The sequence below is a fragment of the Phoca vitulina genome, unplaced genomic scaffold (genome assembly GCF_004348235.1).
Source record: "Phoca vitulina isolate PV1807 unplaced genomic scaffold, GSC_HSeal_1.0 scaffold24, whole genome shotgun sequence".
Lineage (NCBI taxonomy): Eukaryota > Metazoa > Chordata > Mammalia > Carnivora > Phocidae > Phoca > Phoca vitulina.
In genome coordinates this window covers 23,436,177-23,459,914 of record NW_022589727.1, presented here as the reverse complement: position 1 = coordinate 23,459,914, position 23,738 = coordinate 23,436,177, and the positions used below count along the sequence as shown (strand labels likewise).

The 23,738-nt window shown below is 36.3% G+C and overlaps 1 protein-coding gene across 4 annotated transcripts in view; it reads right to left on the bottom strand.

The window, feature by feature from the left end:
- SMCHD1 (structural maintenance of chromosomes flexible hinge domain containing 1) overlaps window positions 1-23,738 on the bottom strand; it is a 145,009-nt gene that overhangs the window by 33,098 nt on the left and 88,173 nt on the right. For all 4 annotated transcript variants that reach the window (XM_032421494.1, XM_032421492.1, XM_032421495.1 and 1 more), the window contains 8 exons: window positions 23,352-23,416; window positions 18,502-18,589; window positions 17,468-17,599; window positions 16,420-16,572; window positions 11,200-11,326; window positions 10,917-11,036; window positions 9,647-9,732; window positions 1,387-1,509 (listed from right to left, as the gene is read on the bottom strand). In XM_032421494.1, the coding sequence (XP_032277385.1) occupies window positions 1,387-1,509; window positions 9,647-9,732; window positions 10,917-11,036; window positions 11,200-11,326; window positions 16,420-16,572; window positions 17,468-17,599; window positions 18,502-18,589; window positions 23,352-23,416 (894 nt within the window). The remainder of the gene's footprint in view (window positions 1-1,386; window positions 1,510-9,646; window positions 9,733-10,916; window positions 11,037-11,199; window positions 11,327-16,419; window positions 16,573-17,467; window positions 17,600-18,501; window positions 18,590-23,351; window positions 23,417-23,738) is intronic.

The following is a 23,738-nucleotide window of genomic DNA, read 5'->3' as shown; positions in this document are numbered from 1 at the left end:
AGTCAGGGAAACCTTGGTTTACATCTAAGTTCCGCCCCTTACTAACTATATATTGACAAGTTCTCTGAATTTCAATATCCTCATGCAAAAACTAGAAACACTATAAAAAACTCATACAGTGGTTGTAAAAGTAGTATGTACATAGGCATAAAGAACAGTGATTTAACAATCAGATTTTGGAATCAGACTGCCTGGGCTTGAGTCTGTGCTCTGCCATTTACCCGCTTGTTATGTAACCTTGAACAAGTTTTTTTAAATCTTTCTGTACCTCAGTTTCAGTTTCCTCAATTTTAAAACAGAGGTGAAAGCAGAAAGGGGAGATGCATATTAAATGGAAAAGTTTAGCAAGGAAAACACATATACATATAATACCACAAATCTTAATACCATCAAAAACTGAAGGTGCTGAGGACACCTATAAGAAACACTTTCTAGGGTGGCTCAGTTGGTTAAGAATCTGACTTCGGCTCAGGTCATGATCCTAGGACTCTGGGATCAAGCCACGCACTGGGCTCCCTGATCAGCGGGGAGCCTGCTTCTCCCTCTCCCCCTCCCTCTGCTCGGGCTTGCTATCTCTATGTCAAGTAGGTAAATAAAATCTTTAAAAAAAAAAAAAATAGAGGGGTGCCCGGGTGGCTCAGCCGTTAAGCGTCTGCCTTTGGCTCAGGTCATGATCCCTGGATCCTGGGATCGAGCCCCGCATCAGGCTCCCTGCTCTGCGGGAAGCCTGCTTCTCCCTCTCCCACTCCCCCTGCTTGTGTTCCCTCTCTCGCTGTGTCTCTGTCAAATAAAATCTTTAAAAAATAAAGAAACACTTTCTATAAAATAGAATGTTCAAGACTGAATAATCATAAGATAAAAATGAAAATACATTTCATTTGACAAAAGGGAAGACCAAAGAGGCAAAGAATTAAAGAAGAAAGAATGGCGCTCTTTTGGCAGTAAATATGCATGAAGTTTTTTGTTTATTGTTATTTTTTCTTAAGTTCTAGGAGCTTAAATCCCAGAATTCACTTTCTAACAATATTAGACTCAACAAAATTCTAATCTTTTTCTTTTGTTGTCTCACTGAAGTTTGAGTCACATGGAAAGGTCTTGGCTACCTATTAAGTCATAGAACATGAAAGCATCTATAAGCAGATAACAAGCCTTGGACTGAAACATGCTAATTTCTGCGACAGCCCTCAACAGTAAATAAGAATTACGGAATTATGCATTTCAGTTTTAAATTCTGCCAAATCCCTATTATGGTAACGAGAACAAGTAATTTATGGGAAAAAATGAAAAAGTACAAAGAAACTGACACTATTATTATGTCACTTTAACACATTTTAGACAAAACAACATAATAAAATGTACTGCCTCTTAATAGGCTTAAACACAAACCTTTCCCAAAACATCTCCACTGCCTTTAGTATAGTTTGGAAGAGTACATGATCTTCTAGGTTTTTTCCTCAGTTCTTCCTGTTCTGATAACTTTCTTTTCAAAAGTGCTTCAATGTGTGGCATCTGTAATTTGTAAAGAAAAATTAACTACAAGGCCAATTACTCCTGTACTAGACAGCCATAATGATAGCAGAGAAAAATCAACAATTTGGACAACTCAAGAACATAAAGTTATTAAACAGGCATTATGGTATAGTAATGTAAAGCTTTCACCTCACTGACTTTATCTTGATAGTTAGGAAATACACAACCCACAATAGGACTTCTCTTTGCAACTGAGCTATACACATAAAAAAACGTAAGTTTAAAAAAAATATTGTCACTTTCTCTCATTTTCTTTGCCATCACATATACTGGTTATAACTTATGAAGCCCCTTCAATATAGTTCTCAAATTGACATATTATAAATTTCACTTATATTGGGGTCATTACATTAGAAACACAAACTGTAATTTCTTTGAAAAAAGTATTCTATCGGGGGCAGAGCAAGATGGCGGAGGAGTAGGAGACCTGGATTTCGTCTGGTCTCAGAAATTCAGCTGGATAGGGATCAAACCATTCTGAACACCTACAAACTCAACAGGAGATCGAAGAAAAGAATAGCAACAACTCTCTGAACAGAAAAGCGACCACTTTCTGGAAGGTAGGACGTGCAGAGAAGTGAATCCGAGGCGATATTCGGGAGGATAGACAGCGGTGGAGGGGACCTCTGTTGGCCGCTTCTGGCAAGTGAAAGAGCAGCGGAGCACAAAATCAGAACTTTTAGAAGTCGGCTCCGCTGAGGGACATCACTCCAGTGGCTAAGCGGGGGGTAGAACCCTCAAGGGACAGTGTGGTCTCAGGAACCTCAGGGTCACAGGAAGACCGGGGATGCCTGAGTGCGGCAGAGCTCCCAGGTATCAGAGAGGGAAAGCCGGCTGCAGAGACGGAGCCCAGGCGCGGGTCTCAGCTCGGGGTTGCCATAAACTGTGATCTGCGGCACAGGCCACTGCTCCTCCAGCAGGGACCCAACAAGCGGCAGATCCGGGGAGACTCTCCTTCCTCCCCCAGGAGGAGTGGCGTGGGAGCGCACCGCAGGGATCTGCTGGGTTTGGAGACTCCACACCGAGTCGGGTGCCAGAGATAGAAATGCTCGGTCATGGGCCGGGTGAGCACGGAGTGCGGCCGGAGACTGGGGAGACAGGAGTGACTGACTGCTTTTCTCTGGAGGCTCACTGAGGAGCGGGGCCCCGAGTTCTCCTCTCCTCCGGGGTGGAGATTGGGAGGCCGCCATTCTCACTCTCCTCCTCCAAAGCTGTACGGAAAGCTTATAGGGAACAAAAGTTCCCGAGAGCAAACCCAAGCACATTACTTAGCGTGGACCAGCAAGGGCGGGGCAATTCCGCCTCCCGCAAAGACATTTGGGAACCACGGCAACAGGCTCCTCCCCCAGAAGATCAGCAAGAACATCCAGCCAAGACCAAGTCTACCGATCAATGACAACAGCAGAACTCCAGCGCTAGGGGAATACTGCACATAGAATCCGTGGCTTTTTTACCATGATTCTTCAGTCTTTCAAAGTTAATTTTTTTTTTAATTTTTCTTTTTCCCTTTTTCAACCCTTTTTTAAAAAACATTTTTATTTTTCATTTTTAGAGTCATATTCTATCCCTTCATAGTAGTTACCCTTATTTTTGGCATATATATGTAAGTTTTCCTCTCTTTAAAATTTTGAGATACACTTTCTTCTAACAGATCAAAATATACCCTAAATCTCTAGTGTATGGCTTTGCTCTACTCTCCTGCCTGATCACATTTTTTTTTAATCCTCTTCTTTCTTTTTTCAAACAACTTATCAATTCCTTTTATAAAATTTTTTATAATTTTATCTTTACAGTCATATTCTATCCCTTCATCATATCAACCCTTATTTTTGTACATATATGAGTTTTTCTTTCTTCAAAATTTTGGGAGGCACTTTCTTCTAACAGACCAAAATACACCCAAAATCTAGTGTGTGGCACTGATCTATGCACCAGCCTGATCATATTTGATCATATTCTGTTTTTTTTTGTTTTGTTCTGTTTTTGTTTGTTTTTATCTTTTTCTTTTTCTTCTTCTTCTTTTTTCTTTCTTTCCCTTTCTTTTCCCCCGGTTTCAGGTCTTTTCTGATTTGTTTAGAGTGTATTTTCTGGGGACGTTGTTACCCTGTTAGCATTTTGTTTTCTCATTCACCTATTCTCCTCTGGACAAAATGACAAGATGGAAAAAATCACCTCAACAAAAAGAACAAGAGGTAGTACCGACTGCCAGGGACCTACTCAATACGGACATTAGTACGATGTCAGATCTAGAGTTCAGAATCATCAATTTAAAGATACTAGATGGGCTTGAAAAAAGCATGGAAGATACTAGAGAAACCCTTTCTGGAGAAATAAAAGAACTAAAATCTAACCAAGTCGAAATAAAAAAGGCTATTAATGAGGTGCAATCAAATATGGGGGCTCTAACTGCTGGGATAAATGAGGCAGAAGAAAGAATCAGGGATATAGAAGACCAAATGATGGAAAATAAAGAAGCTGAGAAAAAGAGAGATAAACAACTACTGGATCACGAGAGCAGAATTCAAGAGATAAGCGATACCGTAAGAAGAAACAACATTAGAATAATTGGGATCCCAGAAGAAGAAGAGAGAGAGAGAGGGGGGCAGAAGGTATATTGGAGCAAATTACAGCAGAGAACTTCCCTAATTTGGGGAAGGAAACAGGCATCAAAATCCAGAAGGCACAGAGAACCCCTCTCAATATCAATAAAAATAGGTCAACACCCCGACATCTAATAGTAAAACTTACGAGTCTCAGAGACAAAGAGAAAATCCTGAAAGCAGCTCGGGAGAAGAGATATGTAACCTACAATGGTAGAAACATTAGATTGGCAACAGACCTATCCACAGAGACCTGGCAGGCCCAAAAGGACTGGCAGGATATATTCAGAGCACTAAATGAGAAAAATATGCAGCCAAGAATACTATACCCAGCTAGGCTGTCACTGAAAATAGAAGGACAGATAAAAAGCTTCCAGGACAAACAAAAACTAAAGGAATTTGCAAACACGAAACCAGCCCTACAAGAAATATTAAAAGGGGTCCTCTAAGCAAAGAGAGAGCCTAAAAACAACATAGACCAGAAAGGAACACAGACAATATACAGTAACAGTCACCTTACAGGCAATACAATGGCACTAAATTCCTATCTTTCAATAGTTACCCTGAATGTACATGGGCTAAATGCCCCAATCAAAAGACACAGACTATCAGATTGGATTAAAAAACAAGACCCATCGATATGCTGTCTGCAAGAGACTCATTTTAGACCCAAAGACACCCCCAGATTGAAAGTGAGGGGGTGAAAAACCATTTACCATGCTAATGGACACCAAAAGAAAGCTGGGGTGGCAATCCTTTTATCAGACAAATTAGATTTTAAACCAAAGACTGTAATAAGAGATGAGGAAGGACACTATATCTTACTTAAAGGGTCTATCCTACTAAAACGGTCTATCCAACAAGAAGATCTAACAATTGTAAATATCTATGCCCCTAACATGGGAGCAGCCAATTAATAACAAAACCCAAGAAACACATCGACAACAATACAATAATAGTGGGGGACTTTAACACCCCCCTCACTGAAATGGACAGATCATCTAAGCAAAAGATCAACAAGGAAATAAAGACTTTAAATGACACACTGGACCAAATGGACTTCACAGATATATTCAGAACATTCCATCCCAAAGCAACAGAATACACATTCTTCTCTAGTGCCCATGGAACATTCTCCAGAATTGATCACATCCTAGGTCACAAATCAGGTCTCAACTGGTACCAAAAGACTGGGATCATTCCCTGCCTATTTTCAGACCACAATGTGTTGAAACTAGAACTCAATCACAAGAGGAAAGTTGGAAAGAACTCAAATAAATGGAGGCTAAAGAGCATCCTACTAAAGAATGAATGGTCAACCAGGAAATTAAAGAAGAATTAAAAAAATTCATGGAAACCAATGAAAATGAAAACACAACTGTTCAAAATCTTTGGGATGCAGTAAAGGCAGTCCTAAGAGGAAAGTATATAGCAATACAAGCCTTTCTCAAGAAACAAGAAAGGTCTCAAATACACAACCTAACCCTACACCTAAAGGAGCTAGAGAAAAAACAGCAAATAAAGCCTAAACCCAGCAGGAGAAGAGAAATAATAAATCAATGAAATAGAAACCAAAAGAACAGTAGAACAAATCAACGAAACTAGGAGCTGGTTCTTTAAAAGAATTAACAAGATTGATAAACCCCTGGCCAGACTTATCAAAAAGAAAAGAGAAATGACCCAAATCAACAAAATCATGAATGAAAGAGGAGAGATCACAACCAACACCAAAGAAATACAAACAATCATAAGAACATATTATGAGCAACTCTATGCCAGCAAATTAGATAACCTGGAAGAAATGGATGCATTCCTAGAGATGTATCAACTACCAAAACTGAACCAGGAAGAAACAGAAAACCTGAACAGACCTATAACCACTAAGGAAATTGAAGCAGTCATCAAAAATCTCCCAACAAAAGCCCAGGGCCAGATGGCTTCCCAGGGGAATTCTACCAAACATTTAAAGAAGAATTAATACCTATTCTTCTGAAACTGTTCCAAAAAATAGAAATGGAAGGAAAACTTCCAAACTCGTTTTATGAGGCCACCATTACCTTGATCCCCAAACCAGACAAAGACCCCATCAAAAAGGAGAATTACAGACCAATATCCCTGATGAACATGGATGCAAAAATTCTCACCAAAATACTAGCCAATAGGATCCAACAGTACATTAAAAAGATTATTCACCATGACCAAGTGGGATTTATCCCTGGGCTGCAAGGTTGGTTCAACATTTGGAAATCAATCAACGTGATACAATACATTAATAAAAGAAAGAACAAGAATCATATGATCCTCTCAACAGATGCAGAAAAAGCATTTGACAAAGTACAGCATCCTTTCTTGATCAAAACTCTTCAGAGTATAGAGATAGAGGGTACATACCTCAATAACATAAAAGCCACCTATGAAAAACCCACAGCAAATATCATTCTCAATGGGGAAAAACTGAGAGCTTTCCCCCTAAGGTCAGGAACACGGCAGGGATGTCCACTATCACCACTGCTATTCTAGATAGTACTAGAAGTCCTAGCCACAGCAATCAGACAACAAAAAGAAATCAAAGGCATCCAAATCGGCAAAGAAGAAGTCAAACTCTCACTCTTTGCAGATGATATGATACTTTATGTGGAAAACCCAAAAGACTCCACCCCAAAACTGCTAGAACTCATACAGGAATTCAGTAAAGTGGCAGGATATAAAATCAATGCACAGAAATCAGTGGCATTCCTATACACCAACAACAAGACAGAAGAAAGAGAAATGAAGGAGTCGATCCCATTTACAATTGCACCCAAAACCATAAGATACCTAGGAATAAATCTAACTAAAGAGGCAAAGGATCTGTACTCAGAAAACTATAAAATACTCATGGAAGAAATTGAGGAAGACACAAAGAAATGGAAAAACGTTCCATGCTCATGGATTGAAAGAACAAATATTGTGAAGATGTCAAAGCTACCTAGAGCAATCTACACATTTAATGCAATCCCCATCAAAATACCATCCACTTTTTTCAAAGAAATGGAACAAATAATCCTAAAATTTGTATGGAACCAGAAAAGACCCCAACCCGAATAGCCAGAGGAATGTTGGAAAAGAAAAGCAAAGCTGGCAGCATCACAATTCCGGACTTCCAGCTCTATTACAAAGCTGTCATCATCAAGACAGTATGGTACTGGCACAAAAACAGAGAGATCAATGGAACAGAATAGAGAGCCCAGAAATGGACCCTCAACTCTATGGTCAACTAATCTTTGACAAAGCAGGAAAGAATGTCCAATGGAAAAAAGACAGTCTCTTCAACAAATGGTGTTGGGAAAATTAGCCACATGCAGAAGAATGAAACTGGACCATTTCCTTACACCACACACAAAAATAGACTCCAAATGGTTGAAAGACCTCAATGTGAGACAGGAGTCCATCAAAATCCTAAAGGAGAACACAGGCAGCAACCTCTTCGACCTCAGCCGCAGCAACTTCTTCCTAGAAACATCTCCAAAGGCAAGGGAAGCAAGGGCAAAAATGAACTATTGGGACTTCATCAAGATAAAAAGCTTTTGCAAAGCAAAGGAAATAGTCAACAAAACCAAAAGACAACCGACAGAATGGGAGAAGATATTTGCAAATGACATATCAGATAAAGGGCTAGTATTCAAAATCTATAAAGAACATATCAAACTCAACACCCAAAGAAGAAATGATCCAATCAAGAAATGGGCAGAAGACATGAACAGACATTTATCCAAAGAAGACATCCAAATGGCCAAAAGACACATGAAAAAGTGCTCAACATCACTTGGCATCAGGGAAATCCAAATCAAACCTCAATGAGATACCCCCTCACACCACTCAGAATGGCTAAAATTAACAAGTCAGGAAATGACAGATGTTGGCGGGGATGCAGAGAAACGGGAACCCTCCTACACTGTTGGTGGGAATGCAAGCTGGTGCAACCACTCTGGAAAACAGTATGGAGGTTCCTCAAAAAGTTGAAAATAGGGCTACCATACGATCCAGCAATTGCACTACTGGGTATTTACCCCAAAGGTACAAATGTAGGGATCCGAAGGGGTACATGCACCCCGATGCTTATAGCAGCAATGTCCACAACAGCCAAACTGTGGAAAGAGCCAAGATGTCCATCAAAAGATGAATGGATAAAGAAGATGTGGTATATATATACAATGGAGTATTATGCAGCCATCAAAAGGAATGAGATCTTGCCATTTGCAACGACGTGGATGGAACTGGAGGGTGTTATGCTGAGCGAAATAAGTCAATTAGAGAAAGACATGTATCATATGACCTCACTGATATGAGGAATTCTTAATCTCAGGAAACAAACTGAGGGTTGCTGGAGTGGGGGTTGGGGTGGGATTATGGGGTGGCTGGGTGATAGACACTGGGGAGGGTATGCGCTATGGTGAGCGCTGTGAATTGTGCAAGACTGTTGAATCACAGATCTGTACCTCTGAAACAAATAATGCAATATATGGTAAGGCAAAAAAAAAAAAAAAGAAGATAGCAGGAGGGGAAGAATGAAGGGGGGCAAATTGGAGGGGGAGACGAACCATGAGAGACGATGGACTCTGAAAAACAAACTGAGGGTTCTAGAGGGGAGGGGGTGGGAGGATGCGTTAGCCTGGTGATGGGTATTAAAGAGGGCACATTCTGCATGGAGCACTGGGTGTTATGCACAAACAGTGAATCATGGAACACTACATCAAAAACTAATGATGTAATGTATGGTGATTAACATAATAAAAAAAAAAAAACATGCTGTATCGGAAAGTCCCTGTGATTTGGGGTCAGATAATTTTAAATTAAAATCATAGTTACATCCCTACTGGTTCTCTGATCAGATTTTGCCATATTCTCAAGTCTGTTTTCTTATTTGTAAAATAGGGATAATAACACCAACCTCTTAATATATACACATGTATTAACATCTACGAACATACATATTTTTCCACATATAGGGGCATACGTTCTAACTATCCTTAAACTCACCTTTATTTTTTCACCTAAAACTGCATAGATCATTCCATTTCAATATGTATAAAGCTATCCCTTGTTCTCTAAGATAGCCTGGATTAGCACAGCACTAACTACAAAGTAAATGTTCAATGAGTAGTTGCATGAAAGTGAATCACTGAAACGTTTACAAATAACTGAAACACGGAAATATTTAAAACATTTAAAATAATGTTTGGCCTTTATTCCATTACGTGAATATATCATAATTTATTTAACCATGTTTTTGTTTCTGATCTTTTGCTATTATAAACAAACTATAATAAATACTTATTATTCATATTTTTTAAAAAAGTGTTCTATCATTTTGTTAGCCCCTTCTAATGTCTAGTAAGTGGCTAGACTATAATCCACATGTCTTGGAACCCCCCAAAACAAGAGTGCCCATAACACTGTAAATAAAAAAATGATAAAAAAAATTATAGACTAGAATTAAATTAAAAAAATTTTTCACATATACATGGAAACTGTACCTGTTGTGTTGTAGGAATGTCAATATTATGTGTTTTTAGTTCATTTTGCAACTGAGCCTCTTTTAATTTTGCTTCTTCGACTTGGCCTAAAATTAAAAACAAAAACAAACAAACCTGCATCAATTTGTAGTAATACCCAAATACAGTTTTTGAAAAATATTTTCAATCTCTTGTTTTTTTATCTCTTGTAGTGACTAATGCTAAAGTGAAAAAATCTAAGTGACTATTTTAGAAATACAAAATGAAACTAAAAGTCTAAAATTAAGATTTGGATCTAATACACAAAAATGAGAAACAAAATTTGGTTTTAAAGGTGGTATTAAGGTTGGTTTTAAAAAACCAAAATTTGGTTTTAAGGCAGTTAAGGAAGATATCATATATATTAATACTGCAAACTCCAAGTAATCTTAGATAAATTGTTTAATCCTAATCCACATGACTACACATTACATAATTGCATAAAGTTGTGACAAGAACCAAGTAAGACTTTATAAAAAGAATCTTTAGTGCTACTACTGATGTATTAGCTCATCATCCTACTTAGCTCCCATTATCCTCTAAATATCACTGACCTTGGATAAACAAAAGTGAGTACTATGAGGCAGGCAGTACATTTGTCGGTTAATGGATCAAAATTTTAACTACATATGTAATTAGCACAAAGACAAAAACCATAGCAAAAAAATCTGACAAACAGAAAAAGATAAACCACAACTGAGCAAATGTCTTATTTTAATGGTCTACAAAATTTATTAAAAATCGCAAACATTGTGCATTGACTTAAAAATAAGTTACATATTTCTATACAGTGTTTGCTGCCCTGTACACCTCCATAGTGTGACATACTGCAGATATTTTAAGTAAAATACACAGTCCCATGACTCAAACTAAAAATTATATTACATGTCACTTCCCCAGTAATACTGTCTTTCAATATCTTCTGCCAGAACCTGGAGCTAGATATAAACATTACTATCATGTCAAAAGCCTTAAATTTCCACAGATTGATTTCTAATAAAAAAAAATCTCAAATTTTTATTGGTAAGCAGGATATAAATTTATTTAAAGTGCTGGAATACATAAGAAGATCAAATAACAAAGAATATAAGCAATCATTACTGCCTTACTTCCTTACACATTACTGCAGTGTTCTGCAGTTTATTTGTAGTTCAAGAAAGTAGACAATTCTTATGTCTCATGGTCTCAACCTTCTGCCTTACCATTCCCCAAAGCCTAATTTTTTATTACCTTTGAATACAAAATGACTTACACTTCATTTCATCAAGAAGCTGATTACTGGCTTCAAATAAACTTCTATACATTATAATATTCTTAGATAACTGGTCCTTTTCTTTTGTAAGTGCTGCCATTTGTTGCTGCTTCTTAACATCTAAGAAAAAACATTCAGATAATTCAAACAATTCTAAAATTGTGACTTTTCTAAAATATGGCATAACATGACTAGGTAACTAATAAATACTATCTTAATGGAAAGCAAAATTTAAAAAATAACACTAACATAAGAAAAATCCTCTACTTTCCTAAAAACTTACCATTGTAAAACATAAATGGTAGGATATATGGTTCTAACGTTCTTGATAGAGCTGGTAGCTGAGGGTCAAATATAATAAAATATTCAGTACTATCCCTTCCAGGACTATTTTCTGCCAGCACTAGATTCTGTAAAAAGAAAAGAGCAGTTAGGAAAAACAAGATTTAAAATAGTCTTTGTCAATGTATAAATGTTATGTACCTCATTGTGTGTTCCCAAGTAAGTGGTAAATTTTAAAGGCAGGCATTGACTGATCCTTAAGATTCATTAACATTCATTAAAACATCAGCACCACCCAAGACACAAAACCTTTTACCTTCTGGTATTGGTATGAAAGCCAAATAATCTTATCAATGAAGAGATTATACAAAAATTACATGTTATAGGCAATTAGCAAAAAAAAAAAAAGTATTCTTTTGGAGAAGTATTGATGGCCACTATCTTGACCTGCAAAGTCTTTTTGATGCCAACCTTTAAGAAATTGAGGAAGTGTGAAACAGCTGATGCCATAAAATTTATAAAAACAATCACAAAGACATGCCCAAAGCCCAATGCTGAGTTTAAGTTACAGCTGTTACCATGGAAGTAGACCCACTAGTCCCAGGTGACCAAACAAGAAGTCCTAAAAAGCTCAAAAGATTTTTTTAAATTGTATTTTCTTCATTAATGAACATACAAAACACTTTTACTAAAATTTGGCTTAAGACCATAGCATGTAACAAGTAAATAATGCAAATATATTTACATCCTAAATTACTTTTTTTTTTTTTTACATTCTTTATAGGAAACAATAGATACTAGCTGTTTTATTTTTTAGACTAGTACAATTCAGATAGAGAAGAATTTTTAAAAATCTAAATCCATAAAACACTGTAGAACAATTCATGACATGAAATTATAAATTACAGATAACAAATTCTTCTTTCCAAGAAATACAGACTATAAGCCCACCATTAAACCAAACTACAATCACACTTAGTTTCTGAAAGCTATTTTCAATGTATTTACATGAATATAAACACATAAAAATAAAACACTGTTCACAATTTTAAAACATACACTTTATAGTTCAGTTTGGTTTCAGAAATCAATCCAGGGCGCCTGGGTGGCTCAGTTGGTTAAGCGACTGCCTTCGGCTCAGGTCATGATCCTGGAGTCCCTGGATCGAGTCCCGCATCCGGCTCCCTGCTCGGCAGGGAGTCTGCTTCTCCCTCTGACCCTCCCCCCTCTCATGTACTCATTCTCTCTCTCTCAAATAAATAAATAAAATCTTTAAAAAAAAAAAAAAAAAAAAAAGAAATCAATCCAATTTGTTGATCAATGCGAGTAAATCTCTAGATACCAATTTGTAAAACTTATGCATAGTATAAGTATACGGTACTATATCCTTTCACTGCTTAAAATTGCTTAAAATTTTTAAACTACTATTTGTAATATAGCAAAGAAAATATCTTTCAGTATTTCTCTGGGTATTCTCTAGAATAATGAGAAATAGGACTCATTAAAAACAGTTTATTTTAATAGGTAATATCATATTTCCCTTCAAAAAGCCTGTCGATTTTTCTTCTCATTAGTGTGTAAGAATATCTAGTTTCCCTGATGCTGGCCAACACTTCATTATCAATTTTTTTTCCCCATGTTTTTTAATCCTATAATGGATTAAAAGAACCAGTCATTATTGTTTAAATTAGCATTTCCCTGATTGGTACTGAGGTCATACGTTATTGGTCCTTTATACTTTCTCTTCCATTAACTGCCTGCTCATATTCTTTTTTATTTTATGTTTTACTTTAAAAATTACTTTTTTTTTTTTTTTTTACATTTATTTTTCTACTAGATTGTCTTTTTTCTTACTGATTTGCAGGAAGTTCTTTAGGAGATTTAAAAATATGTTTAATGTACCTAACCCAATACTGGTGTGTGTGCATAACAATATTTCTACACAATTTAATTAAACATTTTTTTATTGTATGGTCAGATAATTAATCTCTCTATATACCCACCATTCAGGGTCAATAATTATCAATATATTGCCATTATTCTTTCAATTCTGTTTAAGATATGATTATAATAAACTTTTAACTTTTTATGTAGTTAAAAATAAAATCCTTTCCTTTATGTCTTGTTTAAGAAGGCCTTTCCTATTTCAAAGTTTTTCTGATGTATAGCTTATCAAGGAGAAACATAAAAGAAATGAAGAGAACTGAAGAGTCCATAACTGGATCCAAGCACAAATGGGAATTTGGAATATAAGAAATGAACAAATACATAGCAGAAAACTGAGACACCTCTTTCAGAAATGTCCAGATCTAAGCGAGCAAATAATATAGAGAATCTGAAAATAGTTAACAAACTTGAACAATAAGCTTAGATTATGACTTCGAGAAAACAGTACACATTCTTTTCAAGTAAACATGGAACATTTACAAATAACTGGTTATGCTCTGAGCCAGTATTTCCTAAATGTTCATATTGATGAGAATTACCTGCTCGTTAAATTAGAGTCCAGAGCCCTACCCTAGACTTACTAAATCAATGTACGAGTCAGAAGCCAAGGAGGACTCGGCAGTTTTCTGCTTATTCAGTGTGGTATTAGGAACCTCTAGTGGAAATTCATATGTATGACACGAACATGCAGGTGCAGGGAAACAGCTTAAGTCACCATCTTAACCTCACAAATGTGTATAGCTGGGATAGCAATTTCAAATGCCTACAAGGGGCTGGGGTGGGGGACTGTCAAGGAAACAGGACAAAGGTAGGGTGGGCTAGGTGTATTCTTCCAACACAAACTTACTTTGCACGTTCAACATGTCTTCCCCCTTTGTCTTTCAACATGTGGCTTTCATTACCTAATTTTTGTTAGGGTACAAGAAAATTTCACTTTACTCTCTACTATAATAAAAATGAAAGAACAGGTGTGAATACAAATAACAAATGACACTTGCCCTCAATGTCAAGAGATGAAAAGAAGTGACATGAATACAAATGACTGGAAAATCCTTCTGCCCTAAGAGAATCATGGCCCAGTACTGCCAGGTCTTTAGAATTCTCCAAATAAATCATAAATGCAGACTGTTATGTAAAAACTCTAGAACTTTAAATATTGGAAACTAAGTGAGATAAAAATGCTGGGGGGTGGAGGGATGGGGTAACTGGGTGATGGACATTGGGGAAGGAATGTGTTATAATGAGCACCGGGTATAAGACTGATGAATCACAGACCTGTACCCCTGAAAAAAATAATACATTATATGTGAATTAATTGAATTTAACTTAAAAAAAAAAGAAAATGCTGTAAGGGTGCCTGGGTGGCTCACTCAGTAGGGCGTCCGACTCTTGGTTTCAGCTTAGGTCATGATTTCCGGGTCCTGGGATTGAGCACCTTGTGGGGCTCTATACTCAGAGGGGAGTCTGAGGATTCTCTCTCTCGCTCTCCCCCTTGCTTCTGCCCCTCCCCATGCTCTCTCTCTCTAGAATAAATAAATCTTAAAAAAGGCAGGGGGCGCCTGGGTGGCTCAGTCGGTTAAGCATCTGCCTTCGGCTCAGGTCATGATCCCAGGGTCCTGTGATTGAGCCCCACGTCTGGCTCTCTGCTAGCGGGGAGTCTGCTTCTCCCTCTCCCTCTGCCTGCTGCTCCCCCTGCTTGTGCTCGCTCGCTCTCTCTCTACCAAGTAAATAAATAAAATCTTAAAAAAAAAAACAAAAAAAACAATAGAAATGCTGTAACAGTCTGTCACTGACAGACCAACCAATACATCTACTGTAAGCCAGGTGCAAGCTGCCAGGCTCCCCAACTGTAAGCTTAATGTTATTAAAACAATGCGGTATTAGCACTGGTTTAGATATAAAGATGAACAAGGACAACAATAAAAAAAATACAAGAAAGGTGACATTTCAAATTTATAGGTATAGGAAGAATTATTCAATAAATGATATCAAGAAATTAAGTTAATGAATTTGAAAAAAATGCAAAAATAAAATCCAGAAAAATCAAGGATTAAAGGCATAAGAATACTAGGGCAAGAACTCTGAACATAATCCTTCCTCCACTCCAGTATAAACAAAGCTAAAATCTAAAAGACAAACTCAGGAAAATTTACTTATATACAAAAAAGCATGAATATCTCTAATATAAAATTAAGAAAATGATGAACATTCCAAAAGAAAAAGCATGAAGGGACAACCCTAAAAAGATCGAGAATGAGAAAAATGTTCAACCTTACTAGTAACACAGTATTTTTTGAAATACAGGCAACTTGGGTTAGAATTCCAAAAACCATTCATGTTTAGGGTTGGTAATATTATGATAGACACACACACATTTCTGATGGGAATATAAACTGGACAGCAATTGGCAAGAGCTAACTACCAGAAGACTTAAAACGAACATACCCTGCCACCAATTCTACTTCTAGTAATTTCTTAAGGAAACAATCAGACATATGCAAAAGGATACACACAGAAGAAACCTGATCAAAAGCACTGTTGATAACAAGCAGCTTTGGAAAGAAACTAAATTTCCACTTAGGACTGATCAAATAAATTATCATCAATACAATGATGTAGAATTATACGTACTGATAAAGATATCAAAGTATACTAAATAAAATTTTTATAAAAGCAGAGTTCTATATTAATGAAATTTTATACACCACCCATGTATATAAATCATACACACACAGGGTATCTGTGCAGTATTTGTGTATATACAGAAAAGTCTGGGGGGTAAGTAACTAAATCGCTAATCATCATCATCTCTGAACGGTGATAAACTATTGTTTTTTAAGTGTTTGCATTGTGTATTTTTTATACAAGTAAAAATATTTCCATTTTGGAAAAAAAAGAGTAACAAAGATAAGCTGCTTTGTTAAATTTTTCTATTTATGTATACATTTTACCTGGGCTATGTTATATTCTGTTTCCACAGAATGGTAACTTTTAAATATATGAATACATGAATATATTATCACTGAAGCTAAAAATCATTATAGAGCGAACAGTTATCCACAAGGAAAAAGAAGTTCTTGCTCAGAGTAATAATAATCCCGGGGGTTTAATTTGTAATAGCTTACAGCAAAATCACAAAATATTTCCACTTTCTAATTTAATATTATACTTAGAACATTTTCATAGTTATACATATAAAAGAACAGGTATTATAACACTGTGGTTTATACTATTAAATACAGTAATACTATCTACCAGAAGACATAAAAATTACCGTAATTTCAGCTGAACCTTTCAGAAAGGGAAATTCGAGTGTTCTCACTTTCCCAATAAAGAGTGGTGTATCCGTATCTTCCTCATTAGAACCTTTAATGGTAGCTACTACAGTGCCAACCAAATCAATTCCAGTCTGATTGTTGTAGTCATCCTTCAAGTAAACAATAAAAAAAACTAATTAGAAGAACTGGTAAGAAGATTAAACCCAGAAAAGGACATGATCATATCAGAAAATATGAGATAAGCCCTAAATATTAAATTATCCTGATCCTTTTTACTCCCAAGCACAGAATTCAGTTCTCAGATTAAGAGCTCCACAGGCAGGAAGTAATCCCAGAAACTAAAAAGAACCAGAGGATTCCATCTAATATAATGGCTTATAACTTTCTGTATCAAAAGGACTCCCATTTTAAAATTTCACCGTGTTATGTACTTTTAGCATCTATTGATCTGGGGGAAGAGAAGAATGATTCACTTGTCTAAAACAGAAAAAAACAAAAAACAAAAAAACAGAAAACTGAAAGAAGTATCCCACCAGGAAAATTTTCCATAAAGGTGAAGTCTCACTACTGTGTTTTACATGTTTTTGTTAATATTCTTGGCAGCTTTATTGTGCTTACTCTCCCAGTAATCAGAAGCTTTGAGGAGCTCACTATGATCAATCATCAGAGCAGTCCTCTTAAAAATAATTACTTCCTTCTTTCTCATCAGTGAAATGGACACTGAGGAATCAATTTACCTCACACAAATTCATAATACATACTGGATACAGAGCATTAAAAAAAGGTATGTAATAAGAAAGGTAGGCAAATTTCTGCATTTTTGAGTCAGTTCTACTTGGTATACCTGGATATATTGTATGTATACATTCTCTATTTGTATTAAAGTACAAAGGTGTTTATGAACATTTCATTCATCCACACAAATTTTCCCTATAACCTTAAACTGAATAATTAAGATCTGACTCTATAAGTAACTATTTTGCACACTAAAACTAGAAATAATTTTTGTTACTCTTCACAATTTTGGAAGTAAATAAACATTACCGTAATAGTAAGATGTAAATCTTTGACCAAGGTCCTACTGGCAACTGAGCGAACATTTGAAACAGCTGGTGTAGCTGGCTGAATTTTAGGAACTAACTTCACAGGTTGATTAGGTAGAACATCAACTATAACCTTACAAAACAAAAACAGCATTGTGATTAACAATATATTGATAGTTCAGTATTTAAGAGTAAGACAAGAAATAATGCTAGCATATACTAAATAAAATGCAATCTTACTTTCTAAAATAGATTTCATTTAATCTCCTAAAACTAATCAACTTACTTTCTAAAATTTAAAAAAAAAAAGGTTTATCAGAGATAAATTTTTGAATGTTAACAGCCATCTAAGAACAAATTTAAGGGCTTTAAAAATACAGGTAATCTTTGGGGCACCTGGGTGGCTCAGTTGGTTAAATGTCTGCCTTCAGCTCAGGTCATGATCCCAGGCTCCTGGGATCGAGCCCCGCATCGGACTCCCTGCTCAGCCTGCCTTCGGCTCAGGTCATGATCCCAGGGTCCTGGGATTGAGCCCCACACATCAGGCTCCCTGCTCAGCGGGAAGCCTGCTTCTCCCTCTCCTGCTCCCCCTGCTTGTGTTCCCTCTCTCACTCTCTCTCTGTCAAATAAATAAATAAAATCTTAAAAAAAAAAAATACAGGTCATTTAAAAAAATTTAGCACACTACCCTATTGAATGGCGATGATGTATATCAAAACTACCTTAAACTTCATTATCCAAAATATTATTAACTGAAAAATTTTCGTGTATGGTTGATAGTAGCAACCTTACCATGATATACACTAAAATGCTTACTGGATTCTTCGAAATAAAGAGAAATGGAAAAGTAACTTCTGCATTGGGTCATATTAATCAACATATTTTAAATATATTCTAATATTCCCGAAAATTATATTATTTATATTTTTATTATCAATTGCATCCAAAAATCCACTTTTAAACAAAACCATTTCATTCCTATACTAAGCAAGAAAATGTAACGCTAACTATGGTATATAAAAAGAGTAAGCAAACCTGTTCACTGTTAAGAATATTTGCTTTATCCATCATAAACCCAAACTGGATACAATATGTTCCCACTTTGTTAGGAATTGCTTTATCCCTATGTTAAAAAGAAAGAGATAAGATTACTGACAAAGTTTAAATAAAGGAGGAAGGAATTCAAATCATCAACATTTCTGTTCTTTCCACAAAAGGTAAACAAATAAATAAATAATTACTATTACTACATTTGCCTTCATTCAACAAATATTTCCTGTAATACCAGGCTTTATCTCGGGTCCCAAGGGAGAAACAACTTAGCTTTGAATCATCCCAATCTCTGAATCTGGACTGAAATGAAAACAGACTGCTACTGGCCCAGATAATGGAAACAAATGTAAACCTGACCTGGAGAAGGAATATACCTTAGACTTCAAATTATTTCCATAAATATTCATAAATAAAAAGTATGATAAACAACAAGAAACAGGTACATAAAGAGGCAAGAGAACTAAAATGAAAACCATCAAACAAGAGCCCATTGAAACAGACCAGGAGGAACTTGAGAGAGTCTGGTTACTGCTTCTTAGGATAAAGACAAGATTGAGAATTCCAACAGAACTGGACCTTAAAAAACAAAACAACACTAAAAATACCAAACAGAAATTGATAATTGAAAGATGGATTTAAAAGCAAATTGGGTACACTGAATAGATATTAGTTAATGAAGGTAGTTTAGAAGAAAATTTCTAGAATGAAGAAAGACAAAAAAGAATGGCAAATAGAGAAAAGAGGATGAGAGACAGAGAATATTGTAAGGACTAGTGTGCCAGAAAAAGAAGAGGGAAAGAATAAGCAGAAGCCATATTTGATGAAATAATGGTTAATTGTTCAAACCCAAACAAAGACCATAAAATCAAAGCCTATGAAAACTAAGAAGAAAAAATAAAAAGAAATCCATGAATAGGCACATCACAGTAAAACTGTTGAAAACAAAACTCAAAACAACCAAAGAAGAGTGGAAATAATGACTTTTCAAGGTAACAATAAGGCTGGGGTGCCTCGGTGGTACAGCTGGTTAAGGGTTCAACTAATGGTTTTGGCTCAGGTTGTGATCTCAGGGTCTTGAGATCAAGCCCCGCATCTGCTTAAGACTCCCTCTCCCTCTACCCCTTCCCGGACCCACGCACGCGCACTCTGTCTCAAAAAAAAAACAAGGCTGGCAGCTAACTTCTCAACATAAATGATAGGATAGTGAAGGTTGGCTTAAAAGTACTGCATGAAAGAAACTGCCAATATGAAATATCATTTTCAAGAAAAATACTCTTCTAGTATGAAGGTGGAATAAATATATTTTCAGGTAAAAACTAGATAATTCATCACCAGCAGATGTACACTAGAGGAAATACTAAAGGAACTTCCTCAGATGGAAAATGATACCACATGGAAAACCTGAGTTGAAGATTAACAGAAAGAATGAGTTAGTAAATCTAAATGAACACTAATTATATGAAATAATAATGGACTAATAGGTTTAACATACACAACAACAAAGGTATCTAAGTTGCAAGAGGGAAAGTGATGTTTAAGTGTCCTAAGATTCATGCACTGACCAAGGAGAGAGTAAAAAATGCAAAGTGTCATCACACATTGGTATAGTATGTCAACTATGCATGTTATAATCTCTCAAAAAACCACTTAGAGAATAATAAGACTGTATTAACTACCAAGTTAATGAGTAAAACATGATAACTAAAAGCAATAAATTCAAAAGAAAAAGGAACAAAGAACAGTAGGATCAAATAAACTGTAAGAGTAAAAAACAAGTGCTTTGGTAATTATTTGTATGATCTGAATTTTTCAACTAAAAGATTATTAAAAACAACAATTAGAGGGACACCTGGGTGGCTCAGTTGGTTGAGCGTCTGCCTTTGGCTTGGGTCGTGATCCCAGGGTCCTGGGATCAAGTCCCACGTCAGGCTCCCTGCTCAGCAGGGAGTCTGCTTCTCCCTCTGCCTGTAGCTTCCCCTGCTTGTGAGCCTCACTCTCTCTGACAAATAAATAAAACCTTTAAAAAAAAAAAAAAAAAGCCACTATATGCAGCCATCAAAAAGAATGAAATCTTGCCATTTGCAACGACGTGGATGGAACTGGAGGGTATTATGCTGAGCGAAGTAAGTCAATTAGAGAAAGACATGTATCATATGACCTCACTGATATGAGGAATTCTCAATCTCAGGAAACAAATTGAGGGTTGCTGGAGTGGTAGGGGGTGGAAGGGATGGGGTGGCTGGGTGATAGACATTGGGGAGGGTATGTGCTATGGTTGCACTTAATTCTGATCAATTTCAGCTCTTAGCACAGCAGTAGCTACTCATTCCCCACCTCCCAGACACATGGCAGGCAGATGTATGTCCCTGGAGCAGGGTTTACTATAGGAATCAGCGTGGGCAAAAAGGACCCTATCCTCCAAATACTGGGGATCCATGCTCTGATTGCTGCTTCTGATCACAGAGGAGCAAACACAAAATGCAGAAAGCCATTGTTCCTGCACCAGTCCCCACTGTTGCAAGCCCCTCATCCTCCAGCTGAAGTAACTGGGGACTTACAGGGCCAGCATTCTTTCCTTCCCCTCTTCCTTTCTAGAAACCAGACTTTAGGGGTGCCGGGGTGGCTCAGTCCATTAAGTGTCTGCCTTCGGCTCAGGTCATGATCCCAGGGTCCTGGGATGGAGCCCTGCATCGGGCTCCCTGCTTGGCGGGAAGCCTGCTTCTCCCTTTCCCACTCCCCTCTGCTTGTGCTCCCTCTCTCACTGTGTCTCTCTCTGTCAAATAAATAAATAAAATCTTAAAAAAAAAAAAAAAGGAACCAGACATTAAAGGACATTACTAAACAACCACGTATATAGGTAAAACTAGAAAAGTGACCACGCATGAGAAAGACATGAGAAAACCTTAAGTTTACACCTAAGGCTGATCCATGACAAACAGCCTATAACAAAAAAAATAATAAATAAATAAAATTAAATCTAGCAAACCCTGGGTAAGGCAGAGAATCTGAATTCCAGAGCTACCACATTATTAGATTCCAATGTCTAGTTTTTAACAAAAAAACCACAAGACAAACAGGAAGTATTGGCCATTCAAAGTAAAAAAAATAAGTCAACCAAAATTGTTCTTGAAAAACACCTGATGGCAAATATACTAGACAAGGACTTAAAAAAACACCTGTCTTAGGGGTGCCTGGATGGCTCAGTGGGTTAAGCTTCTGACTCTTGATTTCAGCTCAGGTCATGATCTCAGTGTTTTGAGCATGGAGCCTGCTTAAGATTCTCTCTCTCCCTCTCCTTCTGCTCCTAACCCCCAACTCAAGCACTCTCTCTCTCTCTCAAAACAATAACAAAACAACAACAATAAATACCTATCTTAAAGATGCTCAAAGAACTGAAGGAAGATGTGGAGAAAATAAAAGTGATGTAGAAAAAAAAAAATGGAAATATCAAGAAAGAAACAGAAAACCTAAAGAGAAACCAGAAACAAATTTTGGAGCTGAAAAATACAATAACTTAAGTGAAAATTTCAGTACCGGTATTCAAAGGCAGATTTGAGCAGGAAGAAGAAAGAATTAGTGAATTTGAAGATAATGGATATTACAGTCTGAGGAACAGAAAGGAAAAAGGACTGAATAAAAGTCAACAGAACCTCAGGGACCTTTGGGACACTAGCAAGTGTTCCCTCTCACCAGGGGAGGAGAGTATATTTGAAGAATGGCTGAAAATTTCCCAAGTTTGATGAAAGACATGACTATAAATATTGAAGATGCTCAACAGATTCCAAGTAAAATAAATTCAAAGACACACACACCAACACACATTATTATCAAACTTGCAAAAGCCAAAGACAAAGAGAGATTATGGAGAGCACTGAGAGAGAACTTAATCATTACATACAAGGGGTTCTCCGGAAGCTGATCAGATTTCTCGTCAGAAAGTCTGGAGGCCAGAAGGCACTGGACCATGTAGTCAAAATGCTTTAAAATATATATATATACCCTCAGCCAAGAATCCTATAGCCAGCAAAACTGTCCTTCAAAAGTGAGAGGGAAATTAAGACATTTTCAGATAAACAAAAGCTAAGGGAACTCATTACCACTAGACCTGGCCTGTAAGAAATGTTCAAGGAAATACTACAAAATAAGATGAAAGAACAGACAATAACTTGAAACCACATGGAGAAACAAAGATCTCAATAAAGGTTAATACACAGGCAATCATAAGTGCTAGTATTATTGTAACAATGTTTATAACTGCACTTTTTGTTTTCTACATGATTTAAGAGACTAATATATTTGAAGAAACAAAACTTAGTCTAAAAGTTAAAAGGACATTTCTCATTTAAAAATAAATGAAAGAAAAATTGGACATAGTTTATTCAAAGCCAATTTTCATATTTCAAAGTAGAGGTCCAGAATGCAGAAGCAACAATTCAAGTGAATTCAAATCAAAGTAACATAGTTAAAAACCATAAAAAAACTAGTTCAATCTGTTTTACTTCATAACATTTAAGTTTTGAACTACAGAAATCTCCTATATAACAACATAATTATAAAGTGCTCTGACAACATAATGTAATTATTTTCGGATGGCTTTCCTAGTTTTGAAAGCTAATATAATTATCACAACAGTCTTTCCCCAAACCATTTTATAAAGCTTACAAATAAAATACACATTTTCTCAAAATACTTCCTGAGAAAAATTAAGAGATATGAATATTTTCTTTTCAGTCATAAATTACTTTCCCCAAGTTGAGGAGACAAACACCATCAAGGCTGAAATCACTTTGTAACAAATTATGCATAAAAATATCAAATGATTTGGGAAATACCTGAAGTAGAAGCAGCCATCTTCCTTGTCATTATCTTTTATTTTATTACAACTAAATGTTTCTGCCTAGAAAGGGAAGTAGGGGAGAAGGTGGGGAGGGAGAAATCACATTTAACATAGTATATTCAGGATGAAACCTTATATTACCTTCACCAAATGCAAATACAGATCACATCTGGATTTACAAATACATACATATACACTTATATGTATATACCTTTACAATACATTTTAAGATTCAACAGTGTGATTAGTCATGAAGACATACCATTATTAAAGGGCACACAATAGATCTCAATGGTGGCGACATAGTTTTAAGGTAATAGCAGCCTGATGAGACAGTATAAATTTAGGAAGCTGGTTTCCTAAACACATAATTAAAATGAAT